This window comes from Pseudopodoces humilis, chromosome 14, assembly GCF_049639895.1.
Source record: "Pseudopodoces humilis isolate 2021_Gansu_Grassland_sample_001 chromosome 14, ASM4963989v1, whole genome shotgun sequence".
Lineage (NCBI taxonomy): Eukaryota > Metazoa > Chordata > Aves > Passeriformes > Paridae > Pseudopodoces > Pseudopodoces humilis.
In genome coordinates, this window is record NC_142213.1 from 88171 (window position 1) to 107923 (window position 19753).

General features: G+C 45.2%; 2 protein-coding genes across 3 annotated transcripts in view; one reads left to right on the forward strand and one right to left on the reverse strand.

The window, feature by feature from the left end:
* Window positions 1–3156: 3156 nt before the first annotated feature.
* MARVELD3 (MARVEL domain containing 3) lies at window positions 3157–5291 on the forward strand. The gene is made up of 4 exons (XM_088062423.1): window positions 3157–3162; window positions 3445–3545; window positions 3962–4059; window positions 4174–5291. Exons 1-4 carry the CDS (start codon window positions 3157–3159, stop codon window positions 4773–4775), a joined length of 807 nt encoding a protein of 268 aa, XP_087918549.1. The 3' UTR covers window positions 4776–5291.
* Window positions 5292–5447: 156 nt separating this feature from the next.
* Window positions 5448–19753, reverse strand: part of PHLPP2 (PH domain and leucine rich repeat protein phosphatase 2) — a 35019-nt gene continuing 20713 nt past the window's right edge. For both annotated transcript variants that reach the window (XM_088062101.1, XM_088062102.1), the window contains 10 exons: window positions 19476–19536; window positions 18805–18900; window positions 17365–17520; window positions 16513–16713; window positions 15847–16009; window positions 14476–14606; window positions 13976–14086; window positions 13313–13501; window positions 12952–13183; window positions 5448–11642 (listed from right to left, as the gene is read on the reverse strand). In XM_088062101.1, the coding sequence (XP_087918227.1) occupies window positions 10506–11642; window positions 12952–13183; window positions 13313–13501; window positions 13976–14086; window positions 14476–14606; window positions 15847–16009; window positions 16513–16713; window positions 17365–17520; window positions 18805–18900; window positions 19476–19536 (2477 nt within the window). In that variant the 3' untranslated portion in view covers window positions 5448–10505. The remainder of the gene's footprint in view (window positions 11643–12951; window positions 13184–13312; window positions 13502–13975; window positions 14087–14475; window positions 14607–15846; window positions 16010–16512; window positions 16714–17364; window positions 17521–18804; window positions 18901–19475; window positions 19537–19753) is intronic.

Sequence of the window (19753 nt, forward strand, 5' to 3'; positions counted from 1 at the left end):
CCTGGTAGAAGTCTCCTCTGCAAGCCCTCTGGGCAGATTGAAAACAGCTGTGTTAACACACCTTAATGAGCACCATCTCCTACTGTTTTGCCATTTCCCTCCATCGAGAAAACCAGGGAATGTAAAAACCAAATGCTTTCACGACTATGGCATCTTGTGTGCCTCCCACAATGCCAGCACCTGAAAATGCACTGCAGCAAGCTGACAGCACTCCCACCGACCACTGCACTGTTGGGAGGGGACAGAGTCCAGCAGGTACAGGAGCCTTTGCTTGCTCAGCCTGGGGACTGAGTCCATTGCCAGCACATTGAGAGATACAGAGTGCTCTCCAGGTTTATGGGGAGTTAGAAGCACCAGTGAGCTACAGGCCCAACAGCCACAATGAAAGACTTGTAACTCCTGTTACAGATGCTGAGAGGAATGTTCCACAAAGTGTGAGTGTTACTGATTCCTGAGTACAGGCACAGTGAAAGAAAACATCTTGTCCAGACTTGTGTCTGTTTACATCCAGGTAAATATTATCCAGGTAAGGGCATATCCTGTGTTTGACTTATGACTTCAGAGACTTGAGCTGTTGCATGATATGTCACAGCAGCTGTCCTCCAACGGCCTTGGAGCCACTGGGACAGTGACCAGCCAATGGGGGTGGGGTGGCTTTATGCGATGACACTGAGAGCTTGAAGTGGATGGTGTGGGCAGCATCAGCACTTCCTTCTCACAAGAACAAGACAGGCCAGCCTTCTCATGACTGAATTGGAGCCCCAATGATGGAAACCTACCATCTGCTGACTAATCTATTCCTGCAACAACTGCTCATCTCCTTATAAAATGGTGGACCCGGAGTGTGTTTGAGAAACATTGAGGGTGCCTAAAATACATCCCTTTTGTGTCAAGCTAAGCTCTGTTTCCTGACCACGCCAACAGTAGATAGAGTGAACAAAATATTTACCTGCTCTTGACAGCAGATTTTTACAAGTTTGCAAGTTGTCTAGACACCTCTCTATTAACAAGCTTGCAAGCTGTTAACAGATGCTTGTTATTTCAAATGAGATGTCTGTGGTCAATTTTTTTCTCATAGGTTGTATTTCTAGAGATTTCTTTTGCTTTCTTCTGAATCCCCTCCAGCTGATCCACCTGCCTCTGGAAACACAGTGTTCAAGACTGAGGCCAAGTCAGTGCTGAAGTGGGGGGCAGAGGAATTTCTTCACACGTCCTGTATGCGACATTCCTGTTCATACACCCTAGGAATGTTAGTTTTTTCGCAATAGGATGACATTGTGGACTTGAGTTCAGTTTGTCACTCACAATAACCTCCAGTTCTTTTCTACATTACTGCTCTATCGTCATCATGCTGCACTCATTGTCCCTGTGATTATTTATTTATGTGGGACAGTCAATAAATCTGGTTGTGGTGTAGAGCAGTGATTGTGCTCCAGCTCCCAGCTGCCTCAGACTGGAGAAATACGAGGCAGTTCATGACTTGCTCCTACCACTTTACCCTCCAAGTTCCCAGGGAGGGCACTGAACCAGGTCCGAGCTCTTGGTCCATGGCAAGCCAAACCAGGCCCATCACTCCCTTAGCATAGCAGTGATTACCAGAAGTAGCCAGAAACAAAGAAACCAAAAATTATAATAATAAATAATTACAAAGAGAAGGCAAAACAGTGGTGAAGATTAATACTGGTATTCTCAGCTTCTATTCTGCTGACTGGTATTTAAAAAAAATATTTCTTATATAAAGAAAGCTTTATCTCAGTTTGTTGGATGACCAGCTGCAGCACTCTGCATAAGAAACACTTATTTCACCCCTTCTTGTGACTCGTGATTATTTGACTTAGTTCCTCATGTCCCTTTCATGTCAGTTAAAAGCTCTACTAAGGAAAATGGCACTGTGCAGGACCCTAAAAGTTCACAAAGGGTTGCTAGAACTTTTAAACCCATCCAGCAAGGAGGCCTGCTTTCTGACACATCAACATGAGTGATACAACATATTCAGATGGAAAGGTGTGTGCAACAGTCTCACTGCTGAGCACCTTCATTATCTCCAGAGTCGTCGTCCTAAGCTCCCTATGGAATCTCCATTTTCTAGCTTAGCACACAATTTCTGTCCCCTCTATTTAAACCGGGCATTGAAACAATAGCTCCTTTTTCTTCCTCTCTTACCTCAACCTAAGTAAATTTTAAGATGCATTTTCAGATCTCCAGTCCTTTCTGGAATCAGGTAAAGTGTTGAGGAGACTGTTTTCTCACAGTGCTGAGGGGCAGTTAATAGGCTTTTCACCATATAAGTCTATAGGGTTATTGCTGTTTCTCCTGTAGAGAAAGAAGGGTGAAACACTCTTACTGTTGCCACCGGTCTTACAGATGGAAAAAATGTATTTCTGCATCTTAGAGACAAATTTGGACCTCTCAGGACACATATTCAGGTACTGTGTCTGAGACCTTACAGTGTAACTGTTTTCCCAAAAATGTGTTAATGTGTTTTCCTAAATGTAATGAAAATACTTTTTTTTTTTTTTTTCCTGTAAAAGCAAAGAGCTTTTACAGGCAGTGTTTGGTCAAACTCTTGAATAAAAGCATTTTCTCTGAATGTGGAGTTTTCTGTATTTCCAAATTGTCCTGCTGTTTACTTTTCTCCCTTTCCTGAATCAGCTCTGCCCTTACCAGCCCTGAGAATTGCTGACACTTGTGCATGGGTGAGATCCTGGACACCTGACTTCCCTCCAGCCACTACTAATAACCGCAGGAGTAACTTGTCACCTCCTCTGCTGGCAGGTGATGGCTGCTGTGCTAAGAGGTCTGCCAGGATGGGAGGACAGACAAGCAGCAGGACATTATCGTCAGTAAAAGGGTCCCATCATATAGTCTGAAGTGGCCTTTGGCAAAAAAAACACATAAAGGGTCTATTTGGTTGTGTATGGCTAAGTACAAGGTAATGTATCTAAAGAAAATTACCTGAAAGTGGTCTGCCAAGGGCTGAACTGGAGTCTGCACTGCAGAACAGATTCCAAGGTGTTAGTGACTGTATCTGGAAACACCGGCTCTGTGCTGGGGCAGTTGGAGAAGCAACAAAATGCTGTGCATTGCCAGGACAAGACAGAGACAGCTGTTTTGCTGTGATGTAAGCTGCTGGTGCACTTATGTCTTGAGTGCCGCATGGAGGTGCAGTCAATGCTTCACAGGATGGCTTTAGGGGAGTTAGGGCAGGCCCAGAGACTGGGAGTGGGGTTGCATAAGGGAATAGAGAGGCATGGACAAAGTTTACAGAGGCACGAGGTGGCAGGAAAGCTTAATAAACAACACTCACCAAAACTCACAGCACAGGAAAAAGTAGAACTTGTACAATTGTGAAAATTTAATTAGTCAAATTTAGTTATATTAGTAACTAAAAACTAAGTTTTGTATTAGTTTCCAGTGGGTACTAACAAGCATGTTCTGTGGCAGCGGGGGAACCTCGAGAGGTTATCGCCACAAGGGGCTGCGGGGTGTCGCAGTGGAAGCGAAGGGGACCGGGCACACGCCAACAGCTGGTCAACCGTGCGCAGGTGCCGGAACACCGCGCACCTGCAGACGGGGAAGGGCCTGGCCGGGCCGGAGCTTCCACCACTTTAGAGAAGCGCCGGCGGGGCTGAGGCGAGCGGACGAGATGGAGTTCACCGCGCCGGCAGCACCCCGGGGCGGCCCGGCCCGGCCCCCCGTACCCAGCCTCGGCGGAGCGGGGCCGCGCCGGGCCATGGCGGAGCTTGGCTGGCCCCGTGCCGCCCGTGGGGGACGCGCCGGGGCGGGCGGGCGGTGAGGGCAGCGGGGGTTAAGGGCAGCGGGCGGTGAGGGGGGAGCGGGCGATCAAGGCGGGGATCGGGCGGGCGGCCGCGATAGGTCCGGCTCGGGGCCGGGGCTGAGCGGATCGGACTAGCAGCGGCGAGGGGCCTGGGGACGCTTCACTGCCTTCATCTCTCCTTAGCGCCCTACCCGGACCAGAGGCAGAGGGGCCGCGGGGAAGCCGCGCTGTGCCGGGGTCGCCGGAGCGCCGCCGCTGCCTGTACCTGCACACGGGCCGGGGTGAGCGCGGCCTGCGGGGGCCGCTCCCTCCGTCCTGCGGAGCGCAGCCGTCTGGCCCGGCTCCCTCTCGGGTGCTGCTCTGTGGCCGCAGACTCACCTCGGCTTCCCCTCCAGCCTGCTGCCAGGTGGTGGAGGTCCTGCTCGCCGCCCTGATCCTGGTCTGCAGCTCCGTGTCCTGTGGCTCGGCGGGAGGATACACCGGCCTCCCCGCCCTGGGGGGCATCTACTACTACCAGTACGGCGGGGCCTACAGCGGCTTCAGCGGAGCGGATGGGGAGCGAGCCCAGCAGCTCGACCAACATTTCTACCTACTGAAGCTGCCCACTGCAAGGGCAGCGATGGCCGTGGGAGGGTGTCTCCTGGTCTTCCCTTGTGTTCTTATTTTGGTTGGCGTTCTGCGGGTCTCGTGGCACTTCCCAGCATGGCTGCTAATTGAATGTGCCCTGTACATAGTGACTGCAGTTGGCACAGTGCCTGCACTGTACTTTTTCCTCCATTCTCTGCTGAGCGTTTATAATTCACCAGTGTGCAAAGAGAGAGAGCAGCTCTATCAAAGCAAAGGCTATCAGGGCTTCTGGTGCAGCCTGCATGGGGCAGAGATTGCTGCTGGCCTCTTGGGTTGCATGGCTGCTATGGCGTACCTGCTCAGTGCAGGCCTAGCTGTCAGAGATTACAGGACAGTTCATGAACAGAAACAGAAGCCAGTGCACCTATAGGAACTTCCAAATGATTCCTCTACTCCAGTAATGGTCTTGATTTTTGCCAGTCTCCTTACTGAGATGAAGTAGTATGCTTTCCTTTCTTCTGGACAGTGCAGCCTTAATGCTACAGAACGCTCACCAAGTTGGCATAGATGTAAATATGGTAGAGTCAGGCCATTCCTAACTTGAATTTGCATTATTGAATTATTAGTGGCTCAAAGTTGATGCAATGGGTTGTCTCCTTCACAGGCAGCCCTTCCATCCCACTCTCAGGTGTCCACTTCTCCAGTGAGGCCTTGCTACAAGTACTGCTACTACATGCTTCTGCCAATGAACAGCTTTTTGTAGCTGAAACTGTGTTTACAAAAGGCATATGACTTTGCTGAGAAAAGAGCTCTTAAAAACAAGTGATCGAGGCCCATGGTTGTGACAGATAAATATTGCTTCCTGGTAGGTCTCTTGGAATTAACAGACCAGTGTGAACATGACATTTATAAGGCCATGAAAAAATCCTGAAAAACCTTGTAAACTCAGTCTAACTTGTGGTACAGTGACTTTTTAAACTCCTGGAGAGGGCACATTTGAAATATGAAATGATCTTTTTATATAACATATATACAAGAGTTTTGCTTAGAAAGATGCCCTGAATTGGAAAAATCAGACAAAAACTTCATGAGATCAAATGGGTGATTGAATATAGAAGTATATTGTTTTCGAAACACATTTTCAATGTACAAGTTGGAGAAATACTTTTTTTAAAAAAAAAAACCAAAACTTTTATAGGAAATTTAACTGGGAAAAGTAGCACTAGAATCACCAACTCATGCGCCAAAATGAAATGCCACTTCAGAGCAGTGTCCATTATGTGCATTGTTCATATGGTGATGGAACCACCACAGTCTCACAAATGAGTTCTGTCCATATTACAAAAACTAAACATAACAGAAACATGCTTTGCCTTGGACATAGCTCTTCTTTCACTGGCATCAGTGACTAAATCCTCAAAATTACCAAAACCATGGAACACTATCAGAACTAGAGACATTCAAGTAAAACAGATGCCAAATAGGAACACACTAGGTGCTTTGGGGTTTGTTTGATTTCTCTTGCTTTTTAGTATCGAGTGTCTCAGCACAGGGATTTACATGGACAGTCCATTGTGGTCCTGTTTCTGTTAACATTTCTGTATTTCCCCTTGCTGCAACTACTTCTAGAACTATAGAGAGCAAGTTCATAGGGCAGAATTCCTCTAGCAGGAAACAGAAATCTGGCTTAATTGGTAAGCCTAATTCTACCCTCACAGTGTTCTGAAAGAAGTTTTTATATGAAAGGCTGATGAGTGAAGTAGCACATAGAGCTCAGTGAATAACCTGCAGCACAGCTGCTGCTAGGAACAGCTATCTTTGACTGGGATATTGCAGAGACTTCTTCCAGCACAGTAACAGAATCAGAATAAGCTGTTAGATAAAAGTAAAAATCTTTATTGCTAAGTCAGCTGAAAATTCAATGCAAAAATACTCTTCCTTCCTGAACTTTTCTATACATCTGAATAAAGAATCAATGGACTAGTATTTTCCAATAGTCTTACATTATTTGCCTTTCCAAAGCAATACATAGTGCTGAGGATGCATTCATTAGACAACCAACTCCCATACACAATAAAAACAGGGATTGTTATAGGTGCATGCTAGAGTGGGATACAGAAAATATATCTTTTTAAAAAACAACAAAAAAAAAGGCATGAAAAAGGATTATTTAGTAAACAGTTGGTACACTGCAGTATTTAACATGCGCCAGGTCACATGAATCATTAAAAAAAGGTAACGTTTTAAAGTGTGAAAAAAGAGGAAAAATACAGTTAAGTCTTCAGAGAGCAATAGAACAGCAGACAATGATTGCACGAGACCAAAGAGGTGATCTGCCTGAAGAAAGGCCTTTGGCAAGTAACGCAAAAGCCACCAGCATCTATCTGGAAAGAGTGCAGAAACCCCACAGGTCCAAAGCCTTAGGTGTGGCTGAAGGTCCTGTGTACCATGGGAAAGATTTCAGACTTCACAGCAGCTTGTCCCCAAGAGAGGGAAATACTTCCTCTTTCTTGGAACAGGATGTTATCCTCCTGTCTAACTGAAGATTCTGGTCTGGTATGAACAGTCTGTGATGCTGTCTCCATTGGGCATGTTTCTTGTTCTGAGAGCAACTTGGAGGCTATCTCTTACCTTAACACCTGGGCCCCAGCTACCCACCACTCAATATAACCTTTATGGGTTCCTTTTATAGAAACCTTTCTGGAGAGGAGAGGAGAGGACAGGACAGGACAGAGCAGTGCCTCCAGAGTACCTTTCTCAGCAAACATGCTTATCAGCAGATCCAGAATTACTGAAGAGATGGACCAATGAACTCAGCCCCACATGGCTGTGGCTGCATGCAGTGTGGCAGGACTTGCGTTGCGTAGCAGGGACAAAACAGCCTGAGGACCTCAAGGTGAGAACCTCTCTCTAACAGCAAGTCTGCAAATGACTGGGACATTCTCAGTGATGTGATTATGTGATGATCACATAGTGTCTCAGGGAAGGGATTGGAGAACAGCAGGGTAACTGGGAAGACACTTCCTATACACCCTGCTATGAGTCATTCAGTTGACTCACTCAAACCTATTCCACCTACAGGAGTGCTCCTTGGGAGTTTGAAATCTAAGGTAGTGTTAATAAATAAGGTAGGGGAGACACAGAGGGAGGCAGGAAAACTAAAGGTAGTGGAGGGAAGCACTGTTCTATGAGTTGTCCTCACCAGACAGATGAAGATAACCCAGCCATATCACTGTCTGACCAATGTCAGAAAAAAACCCATTTCTTTGGATAACAGTGAGCCTGAAACATGTCTCAGCAGTTGCAATCTTGTGTTAGGAAATCCAAGACATTTGCATGAAAAAATGATGCCAGTGTCTTTGCTGACACCCAAAACTGGCCTAGGAAAAAGCAGCATTTTTTGTGATGAACAGGCACTGTTTTTAATGCATGAAAAAGATTTTGGATGACTGGAGGAAAAGCATCACAATGCCATGGCAGAAATGGTAAAGGAGAAGTTTAATCCTCAGAAGAAGCACATGGAAAATATGCAGAAGCTGCTTGAGGACACCAGTGCTTGTCTTAGTCAAATAGAGGAAGATTATTTGGAACAGGTAAAATCAACTCAGCCTGTGCTGCCCAGAGTTCATAATACCAGCTTCAGAGAAATCTGTGGATTCTGCCTCGAGTGTAAGATAACAAGCCATGTCTTCCATGACAGTTCATACCCAGAGAAAATAGGAGCTGGCTGTATTTAAACCCTCTTTCTGCTTCAAAACCAGAAACAGCACTGGAGAAGTCTAAGTAGGAATTCCTGCTGTTCCATTCTGCCACTAACTTTTAAGAGGTGCAGCTCAGAAATCTGCATGCTCCATTGCAGAGCTGTGTTTTCCTTAGTCCTTCAACACTGAGCTAGGTAGAGCCATTCATTACTAACTCTTTGTGGCAATTCTGCACACAATACCACTGGTTCAGACTGGCAAGGACACACTGGACTTTCCAAATCAGTGCAAGAATTTGAGACCTGATTTGCATTCACATGTGCCACTTGGAGTGCAGGGTTTGTCAGTTTTACTCAGAAATGAGGTTTCTGCATCAGTCCCATACTGAACGGGGGACTGTTCTACAGCCCTTTCAGACAACAGAAAGTGTGAGGCTAGTCACAGATGTTTGGTAAAATTATCACCAGTGACAGAATCAAAAGTTGCATCCCAAATACATTGGGATGAACCTTTCCTGCATACTTACATGATGATAACATGAAAGAGTTTTGGGGTTTAGCATAAGAATCTTTTCTGCAGTTGTTTCTCTGCCTAAAGGACTCAAATGCTGTTGTTTCTGTAATTTTAAGAATTAGCTTCAACTTCCAGTTCCAAATGAAATAGGTGTTTAAACAACCAAAAATTGTGAGAGTTTAAACTTTAAGTTGGGTTGTTTCGTGATTACACTGCAACTAGCACAAAGTATATCCTAAAACGTTGCTCCTCATGCATGATAAAAATACCTTTTTCTCCTAGTGAGAAGAAATTCAAGATGCTCTGAAATCTCACTAAAACTCCATTAGATTTTGTCAAAATATCTATATTGACAGAATTCCACAAATAGTCTGCACAGTATTTCCTTCTGAGCAAGGCCCAAATTTGATCCAAAAACAGACAAAACAAGCCTCTCAGATCTCTTCAAAAGAAACTTTTAAGTTTTCTTCTTAAATATAATTAATGAAGAAAAGGCACTAGCCCACATTACAGTCAGGATTATTGCACCACTGACATGACAGGAACAGGTGCTACCCAGCTTTGTCAGAAAGGAAGACAGATCTGCATACTACAGAGGCAGTGGTCTCCACAACCCTTATACAAGATGACAACATAGGCAGCCAGCTTACACCCTGCACCAAAAGTCCTAATGGAAACACATGGCATCTGAGTGCAGACTAGCCAGTTCATCATTAGTGGGACTGTTTAAAACATTTTTTTCAGAGCTGATAAAAATGTTAATAAGATGAAAAGTTTAGTTTTTGCTTCTGTGCTGAAAGCTAAGCAGGAACAAGTACACTTTCCCCTTATTTGTGGCCAAATTTGGCACATACTATGAAATGCTGTTTGCTCTGAATTTGAAATATGACTCCGTTTTTCAGAGGCAAGCAAAGATGCTGTAGCTGACAATGGAGAGGTTTATGTTGATGGAAAAGAGCACTGGATGCTTCTGCCAGTCTTAGAGCAGCCCACCACTGTTTACAGCTTGGCTCCTCTGACGGAGCACTGAGACAAGCACAAGCTCCTGGCTTTATCCCATGTCTTCTGGATACAGGAAGCCTCTGCTGTGAAGCGTCCACGATGAAGGTGGCCAGGTTGCTGCTGAGGTCGGTCTGCGCTCTGCAGCTAGAAGCACGAGATCTACACATTACCTTAATCAACCAGTCCTGAGCTGATAATTCCTGTGCTCCATATAAAATGCATTGGTTGGCACCTGCTTATCACTCAGCTATGTATTTTCTCATCCTGCACAGAATGATCCCACTATAACCCTCACTCTCCCCTACATCAGTGCTCATCAGAACACTGGTACCCTGAGACCCCTACTACCCTAAGAACATCCACTGGGAAAAGGCCACAGCATACCTGCTGTGGAGTGCTTTCTTCCCTAACCCTAAATAATAAAGTGCTGGGCTGAAGGGGAAAAGGACAGCTTAAGTGCAATAAATAAAAGTGCTTGCAATTAATGTAGGAAACCATTCTTAAGTCAGCTTCATTGCAACCGGCTGTATTCTTTAAAGAAATAACCAAGTCAGGTGCTGGGGAGGAGGGTGGGACACTGCATCAGAAATATTCACAGGACTCTAAACACTGACCATTTCTCCCTCAGCAGCCTCCTCACTCCAGACACACATACACCAGCCCCTTTTCCTGCAGAGCTGGCAGAACCTCAGGGTTCAAGGACTTACCAGACAGTCCCTAACACAGAGCTCAGCTGCTGATCTGTGTGCTCATAGAACAACTGAGACCCTACAGAGGTTAAGTGGACAGCCCAGACGCTGGCCTTCCTGATTCTTCCTCAACTCCATTAAGGAAGCAGCAGGTGCCTGTACTCCTTGCAGATCCCAGCTCCCTCAGAGGGCAAGACAGCCCTTATGAAACAGAGCTTCCTGGGACAGACAATGTGGGAGTGGTATTTGTAGAGTTTACAAAGCTGTGTCAAACTCCTCTGGCAGGGGTGCTGCATGTTCTTTCAGCTCATGATCTGCTCCGTCCTCCTGGTGTTGCTTCATTTGTTCCTTTACTTCCTCTTCCAGATCAGGTGGGACCACAAATTGATCATCTGGCTCCATCTGGGATGGAGCAGCAAAATAGCCTGTCTTCTTCTTGGGTGCCTCTGTTGCTACTTCAATGAGGTTGAGGCTCTCCTCCAAGGGCACTATGGAGCCATTGGAAAGCTTCTTTCCATAAAGACAACATGTGGAAAGGGATTTTTGGAGTTCACACTTCTCCTTGACCCCTCTCTGCACAGTGTTGCTGTTTACACTGTTCTGCCTCCGAATGATGAGTACAAGACCAGACTCATCCTCTGGCCTTGGAGTAGAAGAGCTGTACTCTGCAGCAGGATGTTCTAATTCCAGACCCTTTCCTTTACAACAGTGGATGTCCACCTCTACCTCTACTTTACTGCCATTTGTCATCACACCTTCCACAGGCTGCTCATCATCACTATCTAGACCATTGTCAGACTGGTTACTAGAGAAAGTGGCACTGGAAGGTTGGCGCTGAAAGATGCTTGGGGGTGGCACCGGATGTAGGCTGCAACGTCGTTCTTGTCGTGATAGCAAACTGCCATCAAGACCAACAGCACTGTGCTCATCTGATGCAGTAGAGCCCACCTCACTGCTAACCTCAGAGGCAGACAGTTCACTGCTGAACTCTGAAGCAATTCCACTGCTACAAGAAGGTGTTGCTGGTTTGGTGGTGGTAGAACTAAATCCCCCAGGGCCTGTCAGAGTGAGGCTGTGCATCTCACATGTGCAGTTGTCCTCACTGATGTTCAGACATACCACCATTGCACCAACATTGTCTTGGCAACCATAGCTTTGGGCTAAAGTGCAGAGTTTCTTTGCAGCAGCTAGTGGATCGTGTAGGTGCCGCACAGCTGAGACAGCTTCTGCATAAGAAAGATGTTCCCAGAGAGCTTTGTTCCCTAGAAGTAGCAACTCATCTTGTACAGTCAGTGGAATGGAATTGACATGTGGTTTGGGCAGGATCCAAGGATGCAGGTACGTGCAGCCCAGCATCCGAGTACAGCAAGTCACACCATTGACTTTATTGTCCTGCAGACAAAAGAAACAAAGCAGTAGCATTGGATGTGCTATTAGATCATTTAGAAAGCAAACCTTCCATTGCTCATATGCTGGTTTGGAGCCTTGAGAAATGCTGCAGCATTGGAGAAAGGGATCTAGGAGCAGGTACTACAGCACAGACATTCACTATACCTGATGACCAGGTACAATAACTGCCGTCACCCATGCTGGCAATAACACACTTTTATCCCACTAGACATTTTGTTGCACCCTGAAGAATTATAGCAGACTATTCTGAAATGTGTAGCTAGACTACCTGCAGTACACTGATCAGAGAGTCTCACTGATTAGTCTTATGTGAAACTTACTTAGTACAAGTGAGATAGTGACTTTTGACTTTCTCAGTGCAAGACAGATTACCCAGATATTAAATTATTTCTCTGTATTATCTGAACTATTTCCCTCCTTATTAATATATAACTGCATTCTTCAGTGTGGACACTACATCCTGAGGAAAAAAAGAACAAGTAGGTAACTCAAACTGTTTCTGTAACCTGGATGTATTACCCCCTTCTGCTAGATGGTCCCCAGGCAAGCCTGGCAGCGGTCTCCCATAAAGAGAAGTGCTCACAACCCTTAGTCCCTTTTCCAAGTCAGTGTTTTGAATTGAATTTCAGTGTTCTTAATTTCTCTATCCTCTGGGTGTCAACACTGCTGCTGCTGCCAAGTATTAAAACCCAGCACATGAGATGCACAGGGAGGTCTCTTAAACAATAATTTCACTTTTTCAGAATCCATTGAACCAGTTTTTAAACTATTTAACATGCTATATTAATTGCATAGTTATTTTCAGTCAGAATGCTATGTTGCAGTGTTACAACGCCTTGAGCTATAACACAGTGACACATTAGGCTTATGAAAAATACTTCTACCTAGCAACTTAATACTTTTAAAAAGACACACTGAGCATAAAACTAAAGTGATTGGCACTGATTTCTCAATATCTTTACCGATGTATTTTTCCCACTCTTTGGAACCTCCCTGTTATTTCCAAGCGTTTAGAAAGTTAACCTTTACAGAGTTCTCTAGAAATCATTCTAATACTTTTGCATACTACATGTCATCCTGTACCCATAGTTCTTAGGCCACAGTGTTTTAGGAACATGCAATTTTGAACAGCTAATCAGCAAAAGAAGCAGAGCAGGAAGCACTAGACAAGTCATTCAGAACCTTCATGTCACCCTCTCCGCTGTAATGTTATGCAGACAGCCAAGATCATGTATTTTTACCAAGCTTTTATGTGAGCGTGGAAGCTGAAGTGAAAAGGGTCCAAACCAACCTCTGTTATAATGGCTTTTTGCTCCTTGACTCTCCTGGCTTCTTCTGAACATTGTTCAAGGCTGAAGACTTTGGAGAGAGGCAGTGCTTTTCCACTTCGGCACAGAACAGCTTGGCACGTTCCCACATTGGCCACCATCAGAGAAAAGTTGCTGGCTGGATCAGCCACCTCATTACGAATGTAGCAAAGGACAGCAGAGGAACCCAGCTTCTGCCCAGCCATGCCCAGCTTCCTGTTGGAGGACAAGGTGTAGGAGGCTCCAGACTCTACTGACAGTAATTCTGGAGGGCTGCCTCACCCCACCTAACATACTGATATACCTATGCAAGTCCCACCAGGACCAGCTTGCTCACTGTCCTACCTGTGGGAGACCAAGAAGGTGTTGGACATGAACATGGTGTCAGACTGCTGTACCTCCTCCAGGAGCACATCGGCCATGGTGCACTGTAGCAAGCGTGGCAGTTCTTCGTTCTTGTCACCATCAAACATGCCATACACAGCCTCCACCCCCTCTGCAAAGCTCCCCAGTGCCAGGGATGACACACAGAGCCTGTCAGAGAATCATACAAGCAAAGTTAGTACATCTCAAAAAAGTATCTTATTCTTAAAACCACAGCCATTGGGCACCCTGCTGTGAGCACCATTCTCACAAGGCAGCAAAGCCACTGTCCCTACATTCACTAGCCTGGAAGATGTACAGCTGCATTCTATTTTTTGAACTCTCAAACCCTCCTTGACCACATGCAGGAGAGGGCAACAGGCACAAGCTGGCAAGAGAAAAAGCATCTTTGCTGGAGAGGGAAGGAGAGTCCAAATGTATCCAGATAAGTGTGAAAATTGAAGCAAAAGGTAAGGTGGAGACGTGAGTTACCAAGACTTAGTAAGAGATCCGGAGAGACAAAGGGATTATTGAGCTCTTGGGTAAAGCAGGTTAGCTTGAGTGCTCAGCAGTGCACTCTGCCCAGCATCCTGTGAAGACAGTGTCAGTGTTCAGCAGACCAAAACCAAAAGTAAAGATACTCACTTATTTCTTTGGCCTGCCATCTCAGCTACTCCATGACTCCAGAAGGCAGAAGTGAGTGCCGAGTCTGCCGTGAGGGAGGGCTTAGCATCAATCTTCAGTGTGGTAATGTGACTACAGAGAGAACAGAAGTTAAGCTTTTCTAGAACCTGCTGAACAGGCCTTAGGACCTTGTCCAGCCTAGAGTTTTAGACAGCAGTCTGTGGAAAGAACTGCATCAAGGAGAGGAGTTAAAAGTCTAGGTCTTCTGGAGATGTCTGGCTGCTTATTCCAGTGACACCTGGCAAAACCTCATACCACCTGAAAAATTCCTTGCTCTGATGTTTCAGACTGAGATTTTTCCCTTCCCAAAGACAGTAGGTCTCAGCTGCCTCAGGCAGGGAACACTATCCCACCACTATGCAGTGATAGAGTGCTTTTACTTTACTATCCCATTCCCTCTCCTGGCAAGGGTTACCCTTCCCTGTGCAGGTCACTACTGGGTTGACATGTCAATGGCTCACCTGAAGATATCCAGTGTCTTGTGTTCTAACACCAGGTTTGTGTTTCCACTCAGATCCAGCTCTTGCAAGGCACCTGGCAGTGCCTCAGGGATTAGGATTTCAGTTAACTCATTGCAGCTCAAATCCACAAACTGCAGTAGCAACAAGCAACACGAAAATAACTCTTTTGTTGTGTCATGTCATCAGTTACTCCAGTGCTCCTTACAAACATCATACATGCTACTTCTTGTATTTCACACACAGGCCATGAAAATGGATCTGACTTGTCAGAAGAAGTATGATTTATACGCAACCTGCAACAGCCACAACTCCAATACTGACAGACTAGGTCACACCAAAGATAAAAAAAGGCCTCTATATGCAAACTTGCCTAGCTATATAAAACTGCCCACTGTCTCAAATGTAAGAAACCAGAAATGTCAGAGATGGGGTAAAAGTGAATGAGATGATCTTTGATCAACTCAGAAAGGTGAGAGGTCTAGAATGCATATTCTGTGGCCTCTTCTCAGGTTGATCAAGCAAAGTCATAGAACCACAGAATGGTCTACATTGGAAGGGACCTTAGAGCTCATTTTGTTCAACACATCTGCCATGGGCAGGAACACCTTCCACTACAAGATGTTGCTCCAAGACCTATACAAACTGGCCTTGAAACTTCCAGGGATGGGGCAGCCACAGCTTCTCTGAGCAACCTGTGCTAGGGCCTCCCCACCTTTACAGGAAAGAGTTTCTTCCTAATATCCAACCTACACCTACTCTCTTTCACTTTGAAGCCAATCCCCCTTATGCTGTGACACCATGCCTTTGTCCAAAGTCCCTCTCAAGCTCTCTTTTAATCACTTTAGGTAATGGAAGGCTGCAGTAAGGTCACTCCATACCCTTTTCTTCTCCAAGCTGAACAACCCCAAATCACTCAGCCCATCACCACAGCAGAGAAGCTCCAGCCCTCTGATCATCTTCATGAACTCCTCTGGACCCAGTCCAACAGGTCTAAGTCCTTCTTGTGCTGAGGACCCAAGAGCTGGATGCAGCCCTCCAGGTGGGATCTCATCTGAGCAGGGCAGGGGGTTAGAATCCCCTCCTTACCTGCTGTCCATGCCACTGGGGATGAGCCCAGGATGTGGGGGGTTTCTGGGTACCAGCGCATATGGCCGGGACACGTGCAGCCTCTCATCCAGCACCATCCCCAAGCCCTTCTCAGCAGGGCTGCTCTCAACCATTCTTCCCCCAACCTGGGCTGATAGCAGGGGCAGACCTGACCCAGGTACAACACCTTGCACTTGGCCTTGCTGGGACCTCTTGTTCTCTCCTAGCAGTTACTCCTCATTCTATAACCCAAACTTTTCCCGGGTATCTTCTCCATACAAATACCTGAATACGGGGCAAATGCAGGATTTCTGGAAAAATGCTGATTTCATTAGAGTGTGCAATAAGTGTATGAAGTAGCTTGCAGTTTGCAACCGTTGTAGGAATTGTTTTCAGTTTGTTGCCGCTCAGATTCAGTTCTTCCAAGTGCTCCAGCTTACTAAGTTTGCTGAAAGGGAAACAAAAATACTGTATCTTACAGACATGAACTTGTCACTTTCTGAAGCTGCAGATCCATAGGTATCCATAGACACTGCCCTTCATGAGCTACTTTTCTGATTTATTGATAGGAGACCAAAAGTCCTAAGAGATGCTCTAGTAAGATGCAGGGTTCCCCAAGCCTGGCTTGGAACAACAGACAAACCCTTCACCATCAGTGCTGAAGGTGCAAAGAAATATCACCCCATCCCCACACACATGCAACACAATTAGTTACATCCCTTGGTCCCTCTGGATGGCACCTCAACTAGAACAGGAAAACCTACAGCAAACAGTACCCTATGCCAATCACCCTTAACATGCTTCTCCTCACTTTGTGTGTAGAAATGTCAGGCTTTTTTCATCAAGTCACAGGGAAGCATCTCAATCTGACTTTGACTCACTTACAATCATGGGGAGGTGGCAGCTTCCTCCTAGGGAGCACTGTCTTGCCCAACAGCCTTACTGACTTACCTGGCAGGGAAAGTCTGCAGGTTGTTGTTTGCCAGATGCAGGACCCGCAGGTTTGGGTGTCCCACCAAGACAGGGATGCATTGATCTGTGAGGTTGTTATTAGTCAAGTATAGCAGCTGCAGCATGCTCAAACTCTCCTCCCCTGTACATGCAGAGGGCAAGGACTCCAGGTTGTTTGCAGATGCATTCAGGTACCTGAGGCTAACCACAGCAAGTGCAAAAATCAGACTTCTCATCATCCAAACCACTCCATTAACACCATGAAAAGGAGCTGTACAAACACCACTGAGGACAGCAGTATCAGACAGAAGGCCAGAAAATACTGTAACATCCCTACTCACATTAAGATTTGTGAGTCTACTAATGACTTACTGGCTGTATGCACTGTGGATGCATACAGCATTTTACAGTAAACAGTGAGTACTGAAAAGCCCATGGGTAATAGTGGTGGAAGCAGACAACATAAAACTTTACTTAGACTCTTTAAAGAAGGGCTAATTCCTGTGTGAATAGACAGTTATGAGGAACTGTTCATTTGAAAAGCATCTCTCTAGTTCTCCAATGACCTGAATCTGACTGGCTTATTTTCTTTGCACTTGAACTTATGACTGCTTTTAAAGACAAACTCTTCAGGCAGCCTGTTTTCTTGTAATTACACAGTAACATGGACTGATTCCTTCAAATCAGCTTGATGGCTTCCCTTATGGCACCTGAATAACCTCCTCATGAAGGGTACACCTCATTATCTCTTACACAAATGGGACCCTCTAAGGAAAGTCACACAGGTGCCACATTCAGCCCTTACATTCCAAAGGATAATGTAGACAAAAGATGTTTGCTACTGACACTCACTTCAGAGCTTTGACGAAGAGTGTCTCTGGGAGTTTAGTTAACAGATTGTGCTGAAGGTCCAGCACCTCCAGTGGAATGTGTTCTAGAAGAGGTGGAAGGCTCTGCAGACGATTGTGCCCCACCATCAGCTTCCGAAGACTCAAGCTTCTGAGGATCCTAGAAAGACACAGGGTTTTCTATTTAACTTGGCTCATTCCTCTCGACATCCACAGAGTGGGAAAGGTAGTATTTAATCCACTTAATTTGATTGTACAGAAGGGAAATATTAAAATACACTGATCCATAAAATGCAATGACAAGGCAGAACAACACACAGGGTCAGATGACTCAGACTCTCTGAATGCTTCGAAGCATGTCTACATTTCCCTCTACACTACTGCTGATTGGTATCTTGTGATGTGAGTTGATGTGCATGTGCCCAGCATTCTCTCAGGCAGAAAAAGAAAACAGTCACAAAGGAAGAATCTAAATGCCTGTTGTCACTGTAGGTAGAAAGAAGTGCTTCCACAGTGCAAACATAAATTCAGAGCTTTAACTAGTGGCTTAGCTCTCCTGTATTATTTCTGAGGCAGTAAATTATTCTTTGTATTATATACTTAAAATTTTGTCCCTTTAATCCATTGGATTAGCTAAAATTCTCTTCTAAATTCTCATTACCACATCTTTGTTATGTCTTTTTCTTACTTTTGATGTATATAGTTTTTCTGTGACAATCACTAGAATGGCACTGCTGATCACTTCCTAAGACTCTTGCTTCAACTTCTCCAACCCGCGCTCTGCATTTTTTCCCTGTTAACTACTTCTCCATGCAATTTTAGTACAACTTGCCCTAGACACTGTGTCATTCATCAAATCACACCCCCACCAAACACCCATGTTAGGCTGAGAATGTTTATGCTTTGCTTCTTCCTAGGACAAATAACTGTAAAACCGTATTAGTTCTTGGCTCTCATTCACTGCATTTTTGCAGAAACTGAAAGGGAAACAGGGAGAAAGGAGATGGCTGATGGTGTACTATGAAAGCTACATTTGAGATCAGCTGAATTGTCCCCTTGTGGTAACTCCCTGTCAAAGGTAACAGATGATATTCATGTGGGATGATGCAAAACATATTAGGCTCTCACCTATGACCTGTGTTCACAGACAGTATGATAATACATATAAATCACAGCAGCATGTTCTATGTGAGGGACAAATAACTGCAGTAGCAGCCAAAAGCACAGGATGGAATTACCTAGCCCCTGTTGTTCAAAAGGCTGACCTAGAAACTGGTTCTTTCCAACGTTTGAATACAGAGCATTTTTGATGCTGCATAGATAAAGTAGGTGGATTACATGTCGACACAACAAGGGATTAAGCAACTGGATTAGCACTGTTTCTCTCTTCCCAGACAGCTCATTGTAGAATAAAGCTCAGCTCTGTTTACAAAAGTTTTCTGACCTCGATGGAAGCTCCAAGAGTAGGTTGTAGCTCACATCCAAAAATTCCAGTTTCTTTGCTTCACAGGCCCAGTCTGGGACACACTGTAGCTGATTGCTGAGAAAAGCAAGTGGGAAAAGCTAGAAACCAGCACTCAATATGGAACAGACTCTGAATGCTGAATGATTTTAGAGACAGCCAAACCAAAAGCAACACACAAAAAATGAACAGCATCTGAGTTAGTCATGTGGAATTTATCTCACAGCTAATGCAAACTAAGCTGGTTCATGATTTGGCAGGGCATCCTATCTTACAGGTCTCACAATGCTGCTCCAAGGGCACATGTAGGCAACAAAACCAACAGCAGAGAACACTGGCAGCTACTCTAAATATTTGATCCATGGATCTCCCACCCCCATTCAGTTCACTAACTTGACACAAGTTCAGTGGTCCCTGCTTGGCTTTTTATTTTCTGATCACAGCCTATAGCTGAAGGACAGAAAAGTCACCTGAAAAGGTCATACTGATTCAGAAGGGACACTTTCACCATTGTTTAGTGCTGGGCTTTGAAGTTCTATTGTGTTTAATTGCTCTCAAATTTTTTAAACCTTTAAAACCTCTAGAAAATTTTGCAGAAAAAAGCAAAGGTGTCCAGATACTTGCTTTAAATTCTGTTGTGTATTATCACTTACTGAGAGAGTTCTAGACATGTCAGTAGACCAGGAACCGGATAAATATTGACAGCTGTGAGACCTGATGAAGTAAAGCAAGTAAGTAAGTATAAATGCAGAGCTTTGGAGAGAAAACAGCACAGAGAAGCAGCTTAGCTATCAATTGAGACTCACAGTCTTTCTTTATGGAGACTCAAGGTCACCTTTGATCCTTCCCACCAAAGAGTTCACACTTCATACATCTGCCATATGGCACTACAATGTCTCACTATCCCATTTCTCCATCTGTCATGTGGAGC